Source organism: Lingula anatina, chromosome 1 (assembly GCF_051362555.1).
Source record: "Lingula anatina isolate TDL-2025a chromosome 1, LinAna3.0, whole genome shotgun sequence".
Lineage (NCBI taxonomy): Eukaryota > Metazoa > Brachiopoda > Lingulata > Lingulida > Lingulidae > Lingula > Lingula anatina.
The window spans coordinates 26,023,667-26,043,211 of NC_141767.1; the positions used below are offsets into that span (position 1 = coordinate 26,023,667).

At 38.4% G+C, this 19,545-nt stretch overlaps 1 protein-coding gene across 14 annotated transcripts in view; it reads left to right on the plus strand.

The window, feature by feature from the left end:
- The window catches only part of LOC106158443 (uncharacterized), a 36,479-nt gene that overhangs the window by 10,354 nt on the left and 6,580 nt on the right, over positions 1-19,545 (plus strand). For 6 of the 14 annotated variants that reach the window (XM_087009260.1, XM_087009273.1, XM_013534414.2 and 3 more), the window contains 10 exons: positions 7,700-10,565; positions 13,024-15,031; positions 15,413-15,514; positions 16,347-16,653; positions 17,264-17,309; positions 17,799-18,056; positions 18,306-18,613; positions 18,793-18,957; positions 19,117-19,312; positions 19,448-19,502. In XM_087009260.1, coding sequence (XP_086865386.1) covers positions 7,700-10,565; positions 13,024-15,031; positions 15,413-15,514; positions 16,347-16,653; positions 17,264-17,309; positions 17,799-18,056; positions 18,306-18,613; positions 18,793-18,957; positions 19,117-19,312; positions 19,448-19,502 — 6,311 coding nt within the window. The other 8 variants (XM_087009284.1, XM_087009299.1, XM_087009325.1 and 5 more) reach the window with 8 other exon arrangements.

Consider the following 19,545-nt stretch of genomic DNA (forward strand, 5'->3'; position numbering starts at 1 on the left):
GTGCTTCATTGAGGGCGATGTAAGTCATGCTGACGGGGTCTGACTTTATGTTGTTTACGGACACATATACCTCACATAGAAGCAGAAACTCTGAAAGAATTTAACAAGTTTCCTGTCACTAAGTGTAGAGAGAGGGAAGCATGGTTGAGAACACCGCACTTGGAAGATTAAATTGCCCAAGGAATGGAGGAGGGGCCAAACATGGTGGTAGAAACGAGCATGTTGCTTCTGCCTGGTGTATTTTAATAGGACATTAGAAATGTTGGGAAATTGGTACTTGAGTATGTCAGATAATACTTCAGAAATCTACCGATACACGGTTTAAAATGAATTAATAGATTACATGTTTAAGTAAATCTATAAGGGAGTTCAATTTAAAGGGTGTTGTATTGTGCTAGAGGTGAAAGCAATGTGTTTCTGACTGTAGATTGTGTTATTTTAAAGTTTGGTGCTTTAAGTTTTATAATATGTATTATAAAATGTGAAAAATGTGAGATTGTTGCTCTGTACTCTGATGATTTGTAGATAAATTATCGAGAAGTAGGTTATTGCCTATTTTTAGACTGTGTTTTTCGTACCTCAAAAGTTACAACCAGTGAGTTATTACTGAGAAATAAATACAATATATATAGTAGTTATTTTTAGGTCATCACAAAAATTCGAAATCGCCTTTTGTATATCAGTTATATAGTGAACAGTTGGCTTAAACCTTAGACAGACTGAATAGCTTCCTGTCTTACACTTTTAGTGTAATAAGTCATGGAAAAGGTGCCACCTTGTGTAGCTATTGATATTCTAGTCACCCAAGTTATTTGTTCACTGGAACTGGCTATAATACAATCAGAGAGTTGACTGTTGTATGCAGGTCACATGCATCTATGTCTTTGACTGTCAGGAGGATGGCTGTCCTATAGTTCAAGAGTGTGGGTTACTTTTTATTTCCACTTGAGGTACATAAAGACTCAGTGTATAAGAAAAAACGTTGACTGTGAATACTTACCAAGTTTTATTGCAGAGAACAGTGCTATGTTGAAAGCAAGGCTTGTTTGCGCAGGCGTGCATACATAAGGTAAAAGCTTAGAACATAAGATGCTTACTACTACTGTCATCTGCGGATGAGTGTTTTATATATATCTAATTAGGGATAAAGATTAGAGAAAAAAATTTACGTGTGGTTATGTCTTCAACAGACTTATACTTTAGTGTCGTATTAGATAAGATGAGTGTGCGTGCGCATGCGCCGTGCTGAGCATGTGATACATTCCTTTACGATACATCTTGAAGACGCATGTTCCACCATTCTGAATAAGGTCATGGCATCCTTCTTGTTACCATGGTATTATGTTAAGCATTTAACCTTTCTGGTACGTGATAGTTTTCATTTACTCGTAGGCTGCCATTTGAGTGTTTTTTGTTACATTCAACTTCAGTAACCTAATTCGCGATCTGGTTTTACCATCTCGACATAACAGTAGTGGTTTTGTATTCTTGCTGCACTACATAAGATTGCGTCAGGGCAGGATTATGTTATCAGTTCTCATTTTTTGGAGGACATGCTGAGTAGGAAGCCTGCATAGGAGTGTTGTCAAGATGGCACAGGGACTGCACTATGTCGAGCTACAAGACTGACCTCTTTTGGCAACTTGTCATCATTAAGTAAGTAGAAACAATATGCCATTGTTGGTTTGCTTTTAAAAAAAAGACTTAAGCATGATTAAAACCATATTACATGCATGTTTTACATTGTGTTTCTCTGTAAGGCTGGTAGAATATGACTTCTTGGCCTGTAGGATCCTCTGGAATGTTTATTGTGGGTATCAGTATTTATGCCAGTAATAAACAATATATATGACCCTGTGGAATTTTCATTCACAAACAGTGTATCCTTGCAAGCTGTAGTTTCAGTTCCATTGGCAAATCACAATAGAATTCTATGCCTGACTCTGTTGACAGAAATGTGATGCTTTTTAGATTCAGCACTGCAGTGTGCTTGCCGAGTCTGTTTATTTAATCCCAGTATGAATGGAGGGATTACTCTCCCGAGAAAGGGACATTGTTGTGTGAAAGAACAAAAAGTGTTTCTACAATGTGCTGTGTGTAATATGGTGATAAATTAGGTTACGCACAAATACATGTGCGCATACACACATCTTACTATCCAAGCAAGCAAGCAGTAGAAGGCACTAGAATCATCACGACATGACTTCCCCTTGATCTCTACTTGGAGGAGGTGAGAGCAAATATTGCATCGAAAAAAAATTATCACTTAGAAAGATGATGGGGGAAAACCCATTTAACATACTAATAATTTTATGTAGTATGCATTATTAAATGTACACTGAAATCTCAGCTGCACTGTCTCCCTTTCAAGATCACCAGAAACAGCACTGTTATATTGTGCTCAAAGGTCAAACCTGTATGATATATTTTAAACATGAGTACAGAATGTTTATTGACATCCAGTATGATTGAAGTGATTAAGCAAATAGGAAGCAATGCTGTGTCCTGTTATTTAGTGTATGAGTTCTTCGGTGTTTACTTGAAGGAAAACTACAAACTGGACACCAATTGAAATCAATAGGGCAGTCCACTGTTGTGTTATTTGGCTGACCTATTTTCTGAGATCTGAAGGAAGGGTCAAAACAAATCGCAATGTGAACTGTTAAAGAAAGGTGACCACCTTGAGCTGTTCTCCAAACAATCTTGAAAAAGCGTACCGTTTTCCTGTCCCCTCTCCCACTTACATCCCAAATATATCGATGATAGTAAATTCCAGATCATTGCATAAATTGATCAATTTCTGTTGGTATAGTTCTTGTATGATATGGTTGATCTATAGTGTAGTTTTCTTGTTATCTTGGTTATCCCTCCCACGGGGAGGAATTTTGCCTGGTCTTAAAGGCAGCCTCCGATAGATTTACATGTCAAGCGTGTATTGAGTGCAGCCTGCCCTCATGAGCTAGAGTAGTTTTGCTCTCTGATCTTCTTTACTCTAGAGTACACTTTTGCTGTAAAATGCTCACCCATTAACTCAGCGGGGAGGTATTGGAGGCAGGTGCTGCACACATCTACCTGGCTGTCAAAGTGCAGGAGCTATGACATCTACATAGAAAACAAGCCAACTGTACCAGGAAAATCCAATCTTCATGATTGGAAATTCTGGGGATAGAAATATCTTCATGTATAACATATGTCATATGTATCTGAATGTATATCACTTGATGTCTTTGCTTGCAAGCCACATATTTTCAATTTCTGCCCATTATATTGAATTTATACATATTCCAACCTGAACTACTAGATTATCAAACAAAAATATTGATTCTTGAAAGAATATTTATTAGGTGTAACAAACAGGAAAAGAGAGCGTTATGCATCATATTGTGGTTCAGTTTGACGGGAGTCAAGTCACCCACACAAAGAATAAAAGCCTTTGTACCAGGTGTTGATTTCTGGACAGGTGATGTTCTCTTTGGCACCTATTAAGCATTTAAAAGGTTCCATTTATTGAAGCAGGTGCCCTTCAAACAGTAGCCATTGGTCAGCAGACCCCCTATCCAAACATTGGTCAAGTGTCTGGCTTGTCAAACATCAATCAGTGGTCAGTACATTGTCTAAGGTCTTAGCTGGAATATCTTTTTATGAGAGTGACATTGAAACCATGACAGGTTGAAGCATATGGTTTCTTCTCATTATTGTCTGGCACTTGCCATGGTGATGCTGCAACAGCACTCCCACTGTTCTGGGAATATGAATTTTTGTATATGTAATATGATTAACAAGGTAAACGCAATAACTGGCATCTTGTATTTTATTCTTATGCTGCTAGTAAGTCAGGCAAAGGAGCAATTTGGGTACTGGGTTTTTCATAGCATTACGTAGCATAATTAGCAAGTAGGTATGTCATGTATAATATGAGATGATACGAGACTGCAGGTGAGCTATGATGGTTTAAAGCTAGGCATCATCTGTGTAACATATCTACACATGACATTTAGCTTGTTTTATCTTGAGTTGCCATTTCCAGTAAATTGTTGACTCAGCCGACTGGTGAGTGGTATAATGTGTAGGAAATAAGTGGGCTGAGGCATGATATCAACAATCTGATCGCTTTGTAGTTTGCTGGATGATTTCATGGCATTGAAAGGTCTTGCAGATGTGGTGTGGCAATGACAATCATCAAAATAGTGATAATGGGTGTAAAATCAACTGGAAAGCTACCTAGCTAATGAGAGGAAAGAAATTGCAGTCCCCGGCCTCGCCTGGTGATACTACACTATCTTAATCTGCATCTGTGTGAAGCGCACCTCCAAGGTTCTGATTACAAATGAAGTAGCAGGGAACAGTTTGATCCTGGGTCCCAGGAGCCCGTGATGTATTTCCCAGAAATGTGAATACAGGATATGTTGTGTGAAATCTGTATTGGCAATTGAGGCATTGTACAGGGTGTTGAATTGATAAACATGGCTCCATTGTGCTTGGAGGGGTTTTATCATATAGTCAATTATGGTAACATGGGAGTGAAAGCTCATTACTGTGAACAAAGATATTAGCCACTCCAGTAAAAACCTGGTATTTACACTATATCACTTCAAGACCTGAAAATCATTATTCGTGGCACAGCTATGGAGAGCCACAGTAGATCTGTTTTAGCCTTGTATTGATTATTGGACTTGCGCGTTCAATATTTTACTTAGTTATGGATACAGCATAGTGTATTTACGCAAATGTCAGGTTGCAAACACACTTCTTCCAACCAATTATGACCATGACAGAAGAATATAAGAATTGCACAAGATCAGTAGCATGCATACATAGGCAATAATTAATTGAACCATCAGAGTCGCTGCAGATTGCAGTCATCACATGATCTGTCATGGTCCTGCTGTGCAATCTGGCTACAGAGAAGAATTTCAGATCCATTGACTTGGTATGCTATATTGAATGACTACAGGGTAAGTAGATTATTTTTATTTGAACTGAAGGCTTGATGGAGTAATTCATTGACAGACTGTGGAATATTAATCGAAATTACTTCTTTAAATGAATGGGTCAGTGGGCCTGACACAAGAGGGCTTTTACTGGGTAAATACACTAGAAGAAGTGTAGGATTGGATTAGCGCAGAAAGCTGTCAGCAGAAGCAGCAAACACTAACAAAGCATAACATTAAACAGCGAAGGCTATTATCTGATTAGTCAGAAATTGCAGTCATTGAAAAAGGTTCTGTGTGCCTTACATGGCATAAATGGATACCCTTCAAAGCAGAGTTGTGAAAATGATGAATGGCGAAGTGTAAGTGTGTGTGGAGGTGTGTCAGTGGCTTTGGAAATTAATTGAAATGAATGAGCTTTTCAGTCATCACAGATTTAAGTTACATGCAATAGATATTACATGCTACTGGAGTGGATACATATACTTATATTGTGCTTTTGACAAAGTAGGAATCATCCAAATCTGGGTAGTGTCACTTTTTAGTGGTAATGAAATCCTCTTAATAACCATTAATAGATCTGACAGCAATGTGTGTGCCTAAGTGTGTGGATGTTATTATCTGGTCAAATATTGCTTTGCAACTGTGAGCTATGTATCTTTCTAAAGGCAGACCAGGCTGATGATCCATCAGTAATTGGGAATCAATGTTATTGCAATAAGCTAAGCATATAATTGATAAATATTATTCTTGCTCTGTGATCTGGGTATGCCTTGCTGCAGATTTGATTAAGTAGAAGCCTAATGCAAAAGTGTAAACCAGGTCTTCTTGTTGCAGATTGTGTGTATGATTCACTTATTTTTAAGATGTTTATCAAGTCTAGTGCTGTGTATTGGGGCTATCTTAGCCGCATCCTGCCCGGCTTCATGAAGGACTCCAGGGAGGATGCTGTTATTCGGCTAAACTTGCAATATTTGCAGTTATACCTACTATCCAAATGTAATTTGTTGCCCTGTGCTGTATTTTCTGCTGCTTGATTAACATTTAGCTCTGTTATCTGGGGATGAATTAGGAAAGCTTTTCTGGAATTTAGATTGTTCTGGCTTGGCTATGCAGACCATAATAGTGTAACACATAAAACGGAGAAGGCACAGAAATTTATAGGATACTACTCTAGCCCCACCCAAGAAAACAAGGCACCATCTGATCTCATATGGAGACATAGTCTTTGAAAAATATAATATGAGGGGGTGGAAGGCAAGGTTTATGAGCCAGAGGTGCTTCTGACAAAATCTTTTTCTAAGGTTCAGTAAAGGTAAGAATGACAACATTCGCCCATCTCTTTTATTTGCAGAAGTATATATTTGAGAAGATACTAGTACACACAAATCATCCTGCTGAGTAAAATTGTAAATTGGTGAAACAATCTAACAAGTCTCTCAAGGTTTTGTACATGGCTTTCATGTCATAGTAACAATAGATAAAAAGTTCCTCAGTTCTAGCTGACTGACACAGGTGCTAGTAAGGTACCAGGTTACCTGGTAAGGTATCTAGGGAAGGGTTATCAGTGTTGCTGTCTGGATTAAGTGTTGTGTAATTGTACACCTGTGTTAAAAATACAAGACATGTATTATAAAGCATCTCAGGTGTGGAAGCAGTTTTATGATAGAGTGACACCTTTGGAGTTTAACCACAGAAGCGACATGATAAATTAGGATACATTTGAGTGTAAACTGGTGTACAGAAGTTTAGGGTATGTCATTTTTACCCATGCTCAATCTGACATGGGTTCAGGTCATGCCCCTGTGTAAGAAACAGTATTTCCATAATCAGCTGACCTGGATTCCAGGCCAGGACTTCTTATGCAACAGCATGTAACGGAAAGAAATCGTTTCGAATTTTGAAGCCTCCTTTCAGGGGCGGCTCAGGGTTAAAAAAGGCTAACCAGCTGTATAGTTGGATTGGTAAGTTAAGCGGTGAACTTTGAGTCTTTCCATTGCTTAAAAGTTTTCCAGTTCCAAGCAAGTGTTGAGGTACGACCTTTGGATTGCTTCTGCAGCTAACTACACTTAAAATCTTCTATCTTGGCGGTTATAGTTTCTTAGGCAGTTGGACTATCAGCAGATAAACATACTTTTAGTTCTTGGTTGGAGGAAAATTCCAGGTCATGCGTTATATTTCGACTCTTTTCATCTGATATGGATTTTGGTGCAGGATGTATCATATTGATATTTTTGCGCATTAATGGATTACTTTCTCTAATATTAAATATTCACCGACAGGATGTTAAATATGTATTCATCTGTGCTATATTTTACACTTGCATTTTTGAGGTGAGCTTCTACACAAGAATTTGATTGATTTGCCTTTGATCCTCATTTGCCATGTCAGAATTTAGAGTGTTTACCAACAATGTGATAAATGTGTGAAGCAATCAGTTGTAATGGGGATTGTATTGTGTTGTTTTACCTTGTGTCATATGTGCATTATACACCTAAAAGCAACTTATCCTTCGCCTGATGGGATACCACTGAATGAGACTTTTCAGATGAAGGAAGCTTAAGATTTCTCCATGAATCATACCATGGAAAAGTTTGTTGCATTAATTTGTCATTTTTCTCACAAGTAGTATGTATCAGGTTTACTTAAGACAGATGGTGTTACTTCCTAGTGTGGTCAGCTGTCCTGCAATTGCATTCAGTCAAAATGTTTTTGAGTGATTCACTTTACGTGTTTACTGAAACTTTTCTCATAATTGCTCGTTGCAGTATCGGCACAAAAAGGAGAAAGAAAGGAGCAGAGACAGGAAGAAGAGTAAAATGAGATCCAAGTCGTTGCCAAGCCCAAGAACTAGCGACACCTATAACTCGGCATCTGAAGCTCGTCATCCCCAGATTCACAGGTCCTTATCCATGCTACAAGATCACGACGTCCCTGATTTGACTGAGTCTTTGACAAAGACTCTTGTGAATGGTTCAGCAGGACGTGAGGAGTCTGGCAGCCTACAGGAGATCAATGAGGAGGATTTGGCAGCCATCTTACCTGATGTCAATAACACAGCCAATGGTGGGGACCATTGCCAAGTGCCATTCCCCGTGGACTTAGCTGAAAGCGGGAGTGAGGAAGAAGTGGACGACGATGCACTTAGGGAACAGATTGTGAATGAACTTGCTCGTGCTGTAGAAAATGGCTCCCTGCCTATATCAGAGGTGGAATATACAAGTTATGGCAGTGAAACATGTTATCAGCCTGACAGCAGGCATGGTGGGGAGAAACATGAGAAAACCAGTGAGACCAGGGATAATTCAGTGGAGGAAACACAGAAAACTGTTTTGGCTGTTTCACACTCAGAAAACAAAGCAAAAACAAGAGATGATGAAAGTGATAAAGACATAAGTTGTAAGGCTTCACAGGATTCCTTAGTACATAACAGTAGACATTTCACGGACGCTTTGGTCCCAAATCTCAATGAAGAGCAGCATTCACAACAACAGTCACACGTGCAGCAGAAACCAGAGGAACCAGTGAAAAGAAAGCGAGGAAGGCCTCCAAAAGCGAAACCAATACCAGAGCCACCAAGGGTTGCTGAAGTTGCAGTACCAAGATATGAGCCTCCAGAACCAATACATTTACGCATTGACACAGAGTACAATGTGTCCCCAGACAGTGGGATTCAGTCAATTGCTGGTTCTCCAGAGGGACAGGAGTCTCCTAGTCCTACTGCTGCTGCAGAGCCAGTATCTGCACAAACAGACCAGCACAGGGCCAGGGCATCAGATGAACCTCCTCCTGGGGGTGGGGACTCTGAACATCTCCCCAAACAACAGGAATCAGTTACTGTTGAGAATACCCTGGAACGTAATGTTGAGGACAGTTTTGTAAAAAATGAGACTAAAGGCAATTGTGATATATCGACTGGACATATAAATACAGAAAACTCCACTTCAGTAGGCCATGGATTAATAAGCAGCACAAATAAACCCCCCTTTGAACAACCAAAAGTCAAAAGACCTAAAGGCAGGCCACCAAGTAAACATAAGTTGCTACAGAGGACAGTAACAGCAGAAACATTGTCATCTATTACCAGTGATAGTGCTGAATGCACCAAAATTAGTAACCGTAAAACTAAGAATAAAAGGATTGGAGCAAGGAAAGTCAAAAACATTTCTGATTCTTCCATCCAAAATTCGTCAGAGATTCCACTAAAACGTAGGCCAGGAAGACCAAAAGGTTCTGGTAAAAAGAAAAAGACACTTAGTTTAGTGCACACTCTTTCAGGTTATCAGAAACCATTTAAACAGAACTCTCAGACTGTGCCTGGAAAAAGGAAACCAGGGAGGCCTCGCAAGCACCCCTTGCCTCAGATGGTGGGGGATCAAGAATCTATTTCTAAGGGTACTTTGGATGAGCTCCCGGTGTTAGAAAGGGCTCCGTGTTTAGAACATTCTTTGAGTTCCCGGCGTAGACTCAGAAAATCGTTACACGATGATGATGAGCTGCCAGTTCTTGTCAAAGCTCCAGGGATGGAGTGTCAGAAAAGGCGACGCAAATCAGAAGACTTTGACACTCTCATCAAAAGTGTTAATGCATCTATCAGTACCCAATTTAAAGATGTTGCCAGTAGTGAAGACGAAGGGGAAAATGTTAATTCCAGGCTTGATTCAGTTGATTTAGAACCAGTCAAGGTGACATCACAACTCAAAGACTCACGGAACCCAAAACCCAAAATTAAAAAGCCAAAGCTTCATGTGATGATGCGCAAGCATAAAAAAAGGGGCCGTAAAAAGAAAGCACAAATTTTATCAAAACAGAGGCAGCAAGAAAGTGACGAAGTTGTTGACTTTTTCAAGGATTTACCATCAACTAGCACTGATGTGTTCTTCCAAGAAGGTGAAAATGTCAGTGAAAGGGATGACGTTCGACCACGCAGGCGTGACACAATGACATCCATGTCTTCTGACATTTCTGACAATGTTTCACATATTTTGCAGTCAAGCAAATTAAATTTTTTATCCTGCTCCCAGCATAAACCCCCTTCTGATGGCAAAAAGAGAAAAAAGAAGAAACTCATTTACTTTAAATCAAAACATAAAAACATAGTGGACCCTGTATTCTTGGCAGACTTGGATGATATCACAGAGGATTTGGAAAATCTTGCTTTAAGTGCCAAGTATCCATTGACTGTCAGCTGCCTGCCAGGACAGACATTGCTTCCTAGCATATTCCAAATAAACAAAAACATGTGTAGGAGGAAAAATACAAATCTCCCTTTAGAGATCAAAGAAAAGAAAGCCAAACTGAAGATAGCAAAAGAGAGGAAAATGCTGATGTCCTTGGAACAGATGCATGCACTCCAGAAACTGAAGAAAAAACTTCCAGAACATCACATTACTAGCTCTAGTCCTCCTCCTTTGCTGGACCGCAAACAGAACTGTCTCCCCCTCAAGAAACGGCACAAAGTATTGTCTATGTTACCGTCCACGTCAGTTCCCAATTCCCTATCCCCACAGTTTCCAGTGGCCTCACTCCCACCACAGGGAGTCCCAGTGAAGAGGAGAGTAGGGAGACCAAGGAAATACCCAAGACCAGAAGATCTCCAGCTTCAGTTGGTGCAGCAGTGGCATCAAGTACAAGGTAAGATATATTAATATTCATGTGCAATGTTAACTTATGTTAACATAGCAGTGATTTCAGTGTTCAGATAAGTCACAGCAAGTACAGCAGCTGTATTATCTGTATAGTGACCCCCTTTCCAAGTGTATTTCTGAAGAGGAACTGTGGACCTTTTTCATTTTCAAGTTCATGCAGATCATTTGGGTGTTTAGGGCAGGTTTTTAAAAATTTGGTGATAATTTGTTTTGCCCACTCATATTTGTAAATTTTATTTTCTGTGGAAGTGTTGGGGAGTGTGAAAGGTTCAAAGTGCACAGGCATTAAGAAGGCAGAAAAGAAAACAAATACTCTATTACCTCATCTAAATCAATTTTGGTACTTAAAGTAAGCCCTACCTGTAAATACTTGAAAAATAAATTTGTGCCATTTTACATTTAAATGATGCCTTTCATATGCGTATTTACACCATGCGCATAGTATTAAGAGTTTGATAAGAAATTAGGTTTGCAATACTTGAGATGATGAACAAGGTGTTTAGGTGGGGTCGACCCACTCAGTAGAATTAAAGGAGATGCACTTGCTGGTAACTAGCCAAAGTATTCCTCACCGCACCTTGAGGCATTTAAACACATTCCTGGAGAGTCACACAGCTTAGAAAACTTGAACTTTCTGTTGGAAGAAAAATGATTCATTTATAACATGGAACCCCCACTATATTAAATGTGCATGTACAAAAGGCTTGTACCCTTTCCAGTTTACACAAACATGCATAAAATGTATGAATAACAAAAACACTGCTGTAGAGGGTCTAAAACGAAGTTTATTTTGGCTGTTAAAGGTTGGTTTTGTAAACAAGGACTGCTGTGCATTGATCCAATCCAAAACTCTTCCCACTGAAAACTAACACAGTCATAATGCCACAGTAGCTGTTGATTTGACATCATTGACCGAAACAAAAGTCGGTATCATAAGTTGCCCTGTTCTGTCATAATTGAAACATTCATTGGCCCTTATAGGTTTCCATGCTGTGAAAAGGTCTTGTTTAAAATGTGATGCACCATTCAACATGAGTAGATTTTGGTAAAAATAAAGATTTCTTACAATGCTGTTAAGTGATGACCCATAAACTGTTTTTAAATTGGTTGATTAAATTTAATATCACCTAAGTTTTTTTCCCCCACTTTTTTTTTCCTTTCATAAAGATTTGAGCCAAGAATCTGTGTAATAGAAAAGTTCCATTTCATGCCTTTCAATAGAAAATTGGCATTCTCAGACTAAATGTAGGAAGAAATAAATGTCAGCAAAAAAGTGATCTATGTTGAACCTTCCATGTGTTGGCATGTCTCTATCAGGGAATGAATGTTGACCAGCTATAAAACGTTAAATCCCAAAATGTTTCTGCATTCCAAACCACATGTTATTCTGGCCCAGTGAAAATTATGACTTTATTCAAGGCAGACTATTTGTAAAAGCAACCTTCAAAGATTTGAAGGCTAAAACAGATGTGGTAAGAAAATTTTAACTGTTTCTGTCTGTCAGAGAAATATCCCATACAATGTGCAAGTCAGGGATCCTTGGTATACCGTTAGTAACCCAACCACTGGCTGCGTGAGTAAGTGACAGAATGTGAGCCGCAGAGTTCACATTTCATAGGCCTCCTTGGGTCACAGAAACCTACCTTAAAAACATTTTATGAAGTTTTTTTTAAAACAGCTCTCAGGTCAACAGTACAAAGCTTAATAGGATAAGGACTGAGTAAGCAATCTATTCAAGCATTGAATTGGATTTTTTTAAAACCTTTAACCAGACAAAATGTTTTTTGAAAAGAATAAAAAAGGTTTTAATTAAACATTGGGCTTAGTTGGGAATAACAGCACTTATATTAGAAACTGCTTGCTCATGTTACTCTATGCTTGTGCATTAAAATGTGTTAGTGAAGCTTGTGCTCAGTAACTGGCCGAAGATCTAAAACTTGAAAGCTTTGTCCAGTTTTCAGGGCAAGTTTGTGGTCCTTTTTTATTTCGGCCAGTTGGAGAATGTATTCATAAGATAATTGTGGCAGGATGTTTTTGCTTAGATAGCTGCAGATAAGAGGAAATAATGTTCATTGATTTTTTTTTCACTTACACCTTATCATTGCATGTAAAAGTTAACCTGGTTCAGTTGATTACATTTCTATAGCAACATCTTTCAAATTAAGATAATTACTCATTTTATATTAATTGGTTTGGACTCGTTAAACTTAAAAAGGTAAAATAAAGCAATGTCAAGGGAACATATGCTTAAAAGTGCATTTTGTCTGTAAGAGAGAAATTTCTCATATATTGTTGCATACTTGTGTGAAAAAAATTTTTTTTAATTTAATTTATTAGCTGCTGTGCAATATATCATTTATAAAATTGATGAGAGACATATGTTTAAACTTGTTGGTTTTGAGTAAGCTTACACGCTATAAGCAAGTCTTCATGTTGTATTCCAGTTCAAAATAACACCCAACAACACACCAGACCATCTGTGACATCAGTGCAGAGTACCTCTACTCCATCTTCATCGCACAAGGTGCAAAAAAAGCGTGGAAGACCAAGAAAATCCCCACAGGAGAAATTAGAGACAGTTAGGAGAAGGAAGTTGGCCGAAATGAAAAAGAAACTTCAGATGGGCAAATCTCTTGATAATGTGCCATTAGCACTTCTGGCAAAGGCCAAAAACTTTCAGTTGAATTATAGAAAAAAGGAGAAAACAAGGACTGTAACAGCATCTAAAGCATCTGTCAGAGATGAAATAGCCAGTGTTTCTGCAGACAGAAATATTGCCATTGTACCAAAAAGAAGGGGCAGACCCCCAAAAAAGAAACCACTGGGAAATAAATCACAAAACCTAAACATTCCAAGGCAACCTCACAACTTCCAGCATTCACCCAATCGACAAATCAGTAAGCCCTATGATTGTGTTACTACTGGGATTTCCACTGAATCACAAGACTTTGAGGGAACATTACCCAGAGCTCGCTCACAGAGTCTCAACATTGACATGATTGGTAAAGGAAGACAGAGAAATTGTAGTTCTTCAAGGACAAGAAAATCGAGTTTGTCCTCTCCAGTCAGAGAGTCTGACAGTTTGAAGCCATTAACTTTAATTGGAGAAAAAAGAAAAGGCAGGAAAAACCGGGAAAGTTCACTTAGCCCAAACTGTGATTCAGCATGGAAGAGACCAGTTAGAACTCGTAGTGTGTCCATGTCTTCGTCATCAGAGAGGAGACGGATTAATAGTGGAAGCTCAGATGCTGTGGCATCCTGCGATGGGCACAGATCACCCAGCATGTCAAGATCAGGTGAACCACTTCAAGGAAATAGGTCACGGAGTGTATCTGGGTCGAGAAAGACAATTTGTAACCAACAAGAGATACCAAAATATACATCTGATACCAGGCTGTCAAGGTGGGACTTACCTTGGAAAAGACAGCAGAGTCCTGATACTGGCTCTAGATCTGGAGAGTCCAGCACTACATCTCCACTGAGAAAGGATGATCATGTTGACCATGATGACTTTCCTGACGGCAAAGGCGAACCCACATCTCCCAGAGCCAAAATGAGAAAACTATCAAAGGATGAGGGATCACTTAGTCCCAAAGGCATGTCTTCATCGGAAACAAAATTGATAAAAACCCGCAGCATCTCAGGATCCAGGTTATCCAGTGCTCATGTTCCAGTCTGGCATAAATATACTTCTGGTGTCAGTTCACCCCCAAGACAAGGACATCATAGAACTCAGGAAACCATTACCTTGGAAGGAGAAGGCCCAAATAGTTCACCGTCAAAAAACTTGGAAAAGATTAAAAACAAAGCTTCTGCTATGTCTGTGATAGAATCTTACCATAGAGACCAGAATGACCAAGTTGCTATTCATTCACCAAGTTTATCTGTAAGTAAAACAGAATCAAACCACAAGCATCAAAAGAACAGGACTCATTCACCACAAAACCATTCAAAGATGTCACTAATGGAGTTCCAGTCTGAATTTGAGCAGTTTATCAAGACCCCAGCACACGGAATTACTTCAATGTACAAAGAGGGGAATTCCCTGTCACAGAAGATATTTCATGAGGAGGGAGGTTCTTTGGATTTAAATAATATCTCCAAGTCTTTGAGTTATGATAATACAGGAGACAACAGATTGATATCCCAAGAGCCTGTTGTGATATTAGAACATCTTCAAGGAAATAACTACAGAAAACAGCCACGAGAGCACAAACCTGGCAACTATAGAACACCACAGAGTGACTCCGACTCAGACAATGAAGTATTGACTAAACTGAGAGAGAAGGTCAAATCAAATAAGAAAAACAAGGATCTTGAACAAGCCATGGCGATTAAAAATAGACAGTCGGACATCAAACCTCTTCCAACCAGCATGAAAAGAAAAAGCACTCAAGATGGGAGACTGGAACATAAAAAGTTCAAGAAAAGCAAGGTTGCAGACCCAATCAGGTATTTTTGATTATGTATATTAGAGACTTTTGTTATTATAAATCTTGTTGTGTACCCCTTATTTTAAAATATTAAGAACATCATGTTATGACTTTTATTTCTATGCAAAAATGTGAACATTATTAGATGTTTTAGTGATACTTCAGTGGTACTGCTTGTTTGGTTTGAAGTGCCAGTAGTAGCATATAGCCACATATTTTTATGCAAAGAATGATAAAAAGATAATATTGAGAATTCTGTTAACAAACTTTGTTATCAGGGTTAGGAATGGATAAAATGTAGAAAAACTGAAAAATTGCAAATTATAATGAAGTAAAACTTGTGTTGGTAAAACAGTTATTGTGTATTTTCCTCAAAACTGTTCATCTGAAATTGTTTCAGCTCTCCCCGTGAAGGCTGCAGTGATCCCCAGAGAGTACTGAAACCACCCAAAAAGAAGTACCAGAAAGCAGGCTTGTTCTCCAACTATTACAAGACAGATGAGTAAGTTATATTTATCTCAAACTCCAAAAGAGAAGAAAACCAGCTGAAAATCCGAAGGCGGACTCAATGGGAGTCCATGTAAGCTTGGGAATAGGAAAGAGGGTTAGGGGGATAATGTAACAGATTGGTCATCTTTAGTGTCTTGAATTCCTTAGGGATTTTTCGTTATCCAGACCAGTTTCAGTAAACTTAAATGATGCATTAAGGAAGTGTCATTAGAACCAGCACGTTTACTGAAATTGTTCTGGTTTTCCGATAGGACATGAATTCCGTCTTCTCCGATTAACCCTTCTGTTATTTTAGGCCCACTCATTCTTTAGCTAACTTCTTTACACTTATGATTTTACTTACAGACTTTAGCTCAACAGCTGTGAAGATAAAGCATAATACTACCATTTGATGATCTAAGTAATTATATTTTCCATTCTTTAGCATGAATGTTCTGAGCACCTTTGTAACATTGCACTTTCACCTCCCCCTCTTCTCTAGTGAACACTGGGGGACTGCTAGGCTTTAACATATAGATGCTCTGGACAGTAGTGCTGGAAATTATTCTGTTGTAAAAATACAAGGGACTGTGAGCAAAGAAGAACATGTGCATAAATTTCAGGGCTGCTGTCTCTATGAAAATCGAGGCTCACACTAGCATAAATGATTATGTTTTTGGAATCAATATAAATAAATTTTTGTTGGTAGATTTTTTATTTTGGACTGTCCTTGATTTGGTTACAGGTGAATAAAAAATATGCTAGGGTGATTCCAAAATATAAACAATTGTATTATAGGTGTAAATATAGTATAGTTCTTTAGGTCATTTGTTTTATCATTCCAGGCCAAGAAAACCACAGGAAATAAAGAAAGACAAACTATATTACAATCCCTCAGAACACGAGCATGGCCTGATGCCCCCTCCCATCCATATCGGCAAACACCTGCGCCAGAAGAAACAGGAGTTCAAGCTGTCTTATGATCTGTGGTGGTTATATAAGCACAAAATGGTAAAGACTCAGGCTGGCCCAGCTGAGAAGCTAGTGCACAGTGGACCTGCGTCCAAGTCTTCTGTGTTGTCTCCTTCGTTATCAACTCACCATAAACTTTCTCGCTGTAAAACTACTGATTCAAAGAAACATAAAAAGAAGGTGGGTGAGGATATATCATATCACGTTGAGAAGCTCCTGCATTCCAGAGAATTATAATCTGTTTTTTTGGGTATTGGATTTAGTGTGGTTAGGGAGTTGGTTGATCTTGTTGGTTTGAATTACAGCATCCCCTCTGTTATTTATTGTCAGTTTTCACATAACTTTTTTTCCTTTCTTTTTCCTCATCTGGTATCTTGTACATGTGCTGTCTTCTTTACTGTACCTGGTTGTTACTTATTCTCCTTCATATGTCTGTATTAATCCTGTAGTTTTTAGTTTAATTCCTTGTCAATGTGGGAGCTTCTCAACTGATGTGTCCCTCCACAGCAGTAATATTTATTGCTAGTTGAAAGTGGAAACGGAGAAATATTTGCATTCAATTGTTGTTGATGTCAGTTTCCAGAAAAAAAATGTTTCAAAATTATCAAAGTTTTTGTCTTGCATGCTTATGAAGATGATGTATGTAGCAAGATATTTTTATATGGTATGTAAAGATTTAATTGGATTCTGCATGGGTTCTACACTTAGCTTTACACTGTAAGTAGATTTTCTGTAATGTTGACTACACTGTGGATTTACAACTTGTAACATGTTTTGCCTCTTATTCTAGTTAAGAAAAGGTACAAGCAGCCCAAAATACAAGAAGATAAGGCATAGTAAGTGATTTATATTTACATTCCTTTACATTTAGTCCAAATTAATGTTATGATGCAGGGTGACATGCAAGTGTTAATCAATGCAAAAACCTATATATGTTTTTCAATACGCTTAAGCTGTGGTAACGATGTATTTTTCATGAACAAGTTTGTTTGAAGAGTGATTGTGCTGGTAAGCTGACAAATTATTTACATAAACATGTCGAAAATTACACAGCTTGTGATATGGTAGAAATATATGGCAAATATTGTTCATTGCTTCTCTTGAAAAGGTAATTTGTTGTGGCTTATTTGATTAAAAAATGTATAGCATATGGCCTTTTTTTTCTTTTTTTCAAACAACTTTTGTGTGTATTCCAACCGTTAGTGTACAGGACTTTTTTCCATAACATTTAAGTCAAGAGGTTGACTGTACATGTGCCAGTTGTATAAAAAAAAATATAAAAAAATCTCCAGCAAGTATTTATTTTTCCTATGATCGCTATTCAGATGTGTATGTGGATGCTAAACCCATGTGTGACTATGAGCCCCATCCCTGTAACTGTGAGAGGCCTGCAGACAGGCGTGGCTGCGGGGAGGAATGCCTCAATAGAATGGTGTACACTGAGTGTGCGCCCGGTTCCTGCCCGTGTGCCGACTTCTGTCAGAACCAGAGGATTCAGAGGCGAGAGTGGCTGGACTGCCTGGAAAAGTACCAGACTGGGGACAGGGGGTATGGAGTGAGGACCAAGGCCCATATTAAAACAGGTAAAGATGGACTGCTACAGTTGTGAGGTTGTGAATCTCATCTGTGCCATTTAGAAAAAAATGCTTTTTTATTAGATCAGATCAAATGTGTCAAAGCTCATAAAATATTAATGATTTTCTGGTGAAGAATATTGATATAGTCTCACCTGTCCTATCATTAAGCAATTTGGCTATATGATGCAAATTAAATGTTTTTGTGATATACTACATAGTAATCACCATCCCCTTTTAACTTCTTTGTTACTGTAGGCAGTTTCATATTGGAGTATGTTGGCGAAGTTGTGAGCGAGCACGAGTTCAGACGCCGTATGATGGAGACCTACAGTCATGACTTCCACCATTATTGCCTGAACCTGGACAGTGGGACGGTCATTGATGGCTACCGGATGGGCAACATTGGCAGATTTGTCAACCATTCCTGCCAGCCGAACTGTGAGATGCAGAAGTGGAATGTGAATGGAGTGTACAGGATTGGGCTGTTTGCATTGAAGGATATTCCAGCAGATACTGAGCTCACTTATGATTACAACTTCCATGCTTTTAATATGGATTCACAGGTAAATCATGTTCAGTTCTTGTTTTAGAGGCACAAATAATGGTCCCAATCCTGTTAAAATAATTGTATTATAATCATGGGGGTAATTTTGATATAAATTGCATTTTGGGGGAGAGTTATTTTTTGTAAAGTTGAGATGAGGTACAAAAATGAATAAAGTGAATCTGTTTACATTTTCAGCAAATCTGCAAGTGTGGTAGCACCAAGTGTCGAGGCATTATGGGTGGAAAGACTCAAAGGTTGAATGGTCAGATTAGGGATAAGACCAATACATCAAGACCAGTAGGAAGACCACCTAAGGACAAGAGGAAGTCAAAATCTAAGCTCAAGAAATATAAAGATAAGGTAGATAAAGTATACAAAGTCTGAAATAAGTTTTGTTGTGAAAACAATTGTTTAATCATTAAATACCTGTTACAGCTTTTCTCTGTTTTACTTGCTGTCAGAAATGTGTTTGGACCCAAGCTGTAATTTCTAATTAAACTATAATTGACATTTTGCCAGAAACATGACAACAACCACAAGAACACGCCCATCAAGCCGATGTCCCACAGAGAGCGCACCTTTGCCCAGAAGCATCGCATTTTCTTGCTGAGAAACATTGAGAAAGTGAAGCAGTTAAGGCACAGACAAAACCATCAAGATGTGACCAGCCGCCAGAAACAAAACTACATTACCCATACTCCTTTCTCAAAAACTGGTAAGTAATCTGAATTCAGATCAGATTTATATTTCAATTGTGTAGATTTTATGTTAATAATACAGCATTGTTTATGTAAGATATTCACTTATTATATGTCTGTAAAATTAATTGTTTTCTTCATTGCTGTTGTAGATGTTTTCATGACACAGTTTACTGCCTTGAACACTGCCAGATCTGTCAAAACCAGGTGAGGTTATTCTTCCAAATGTCCCATAAAAGAAATATTAAGA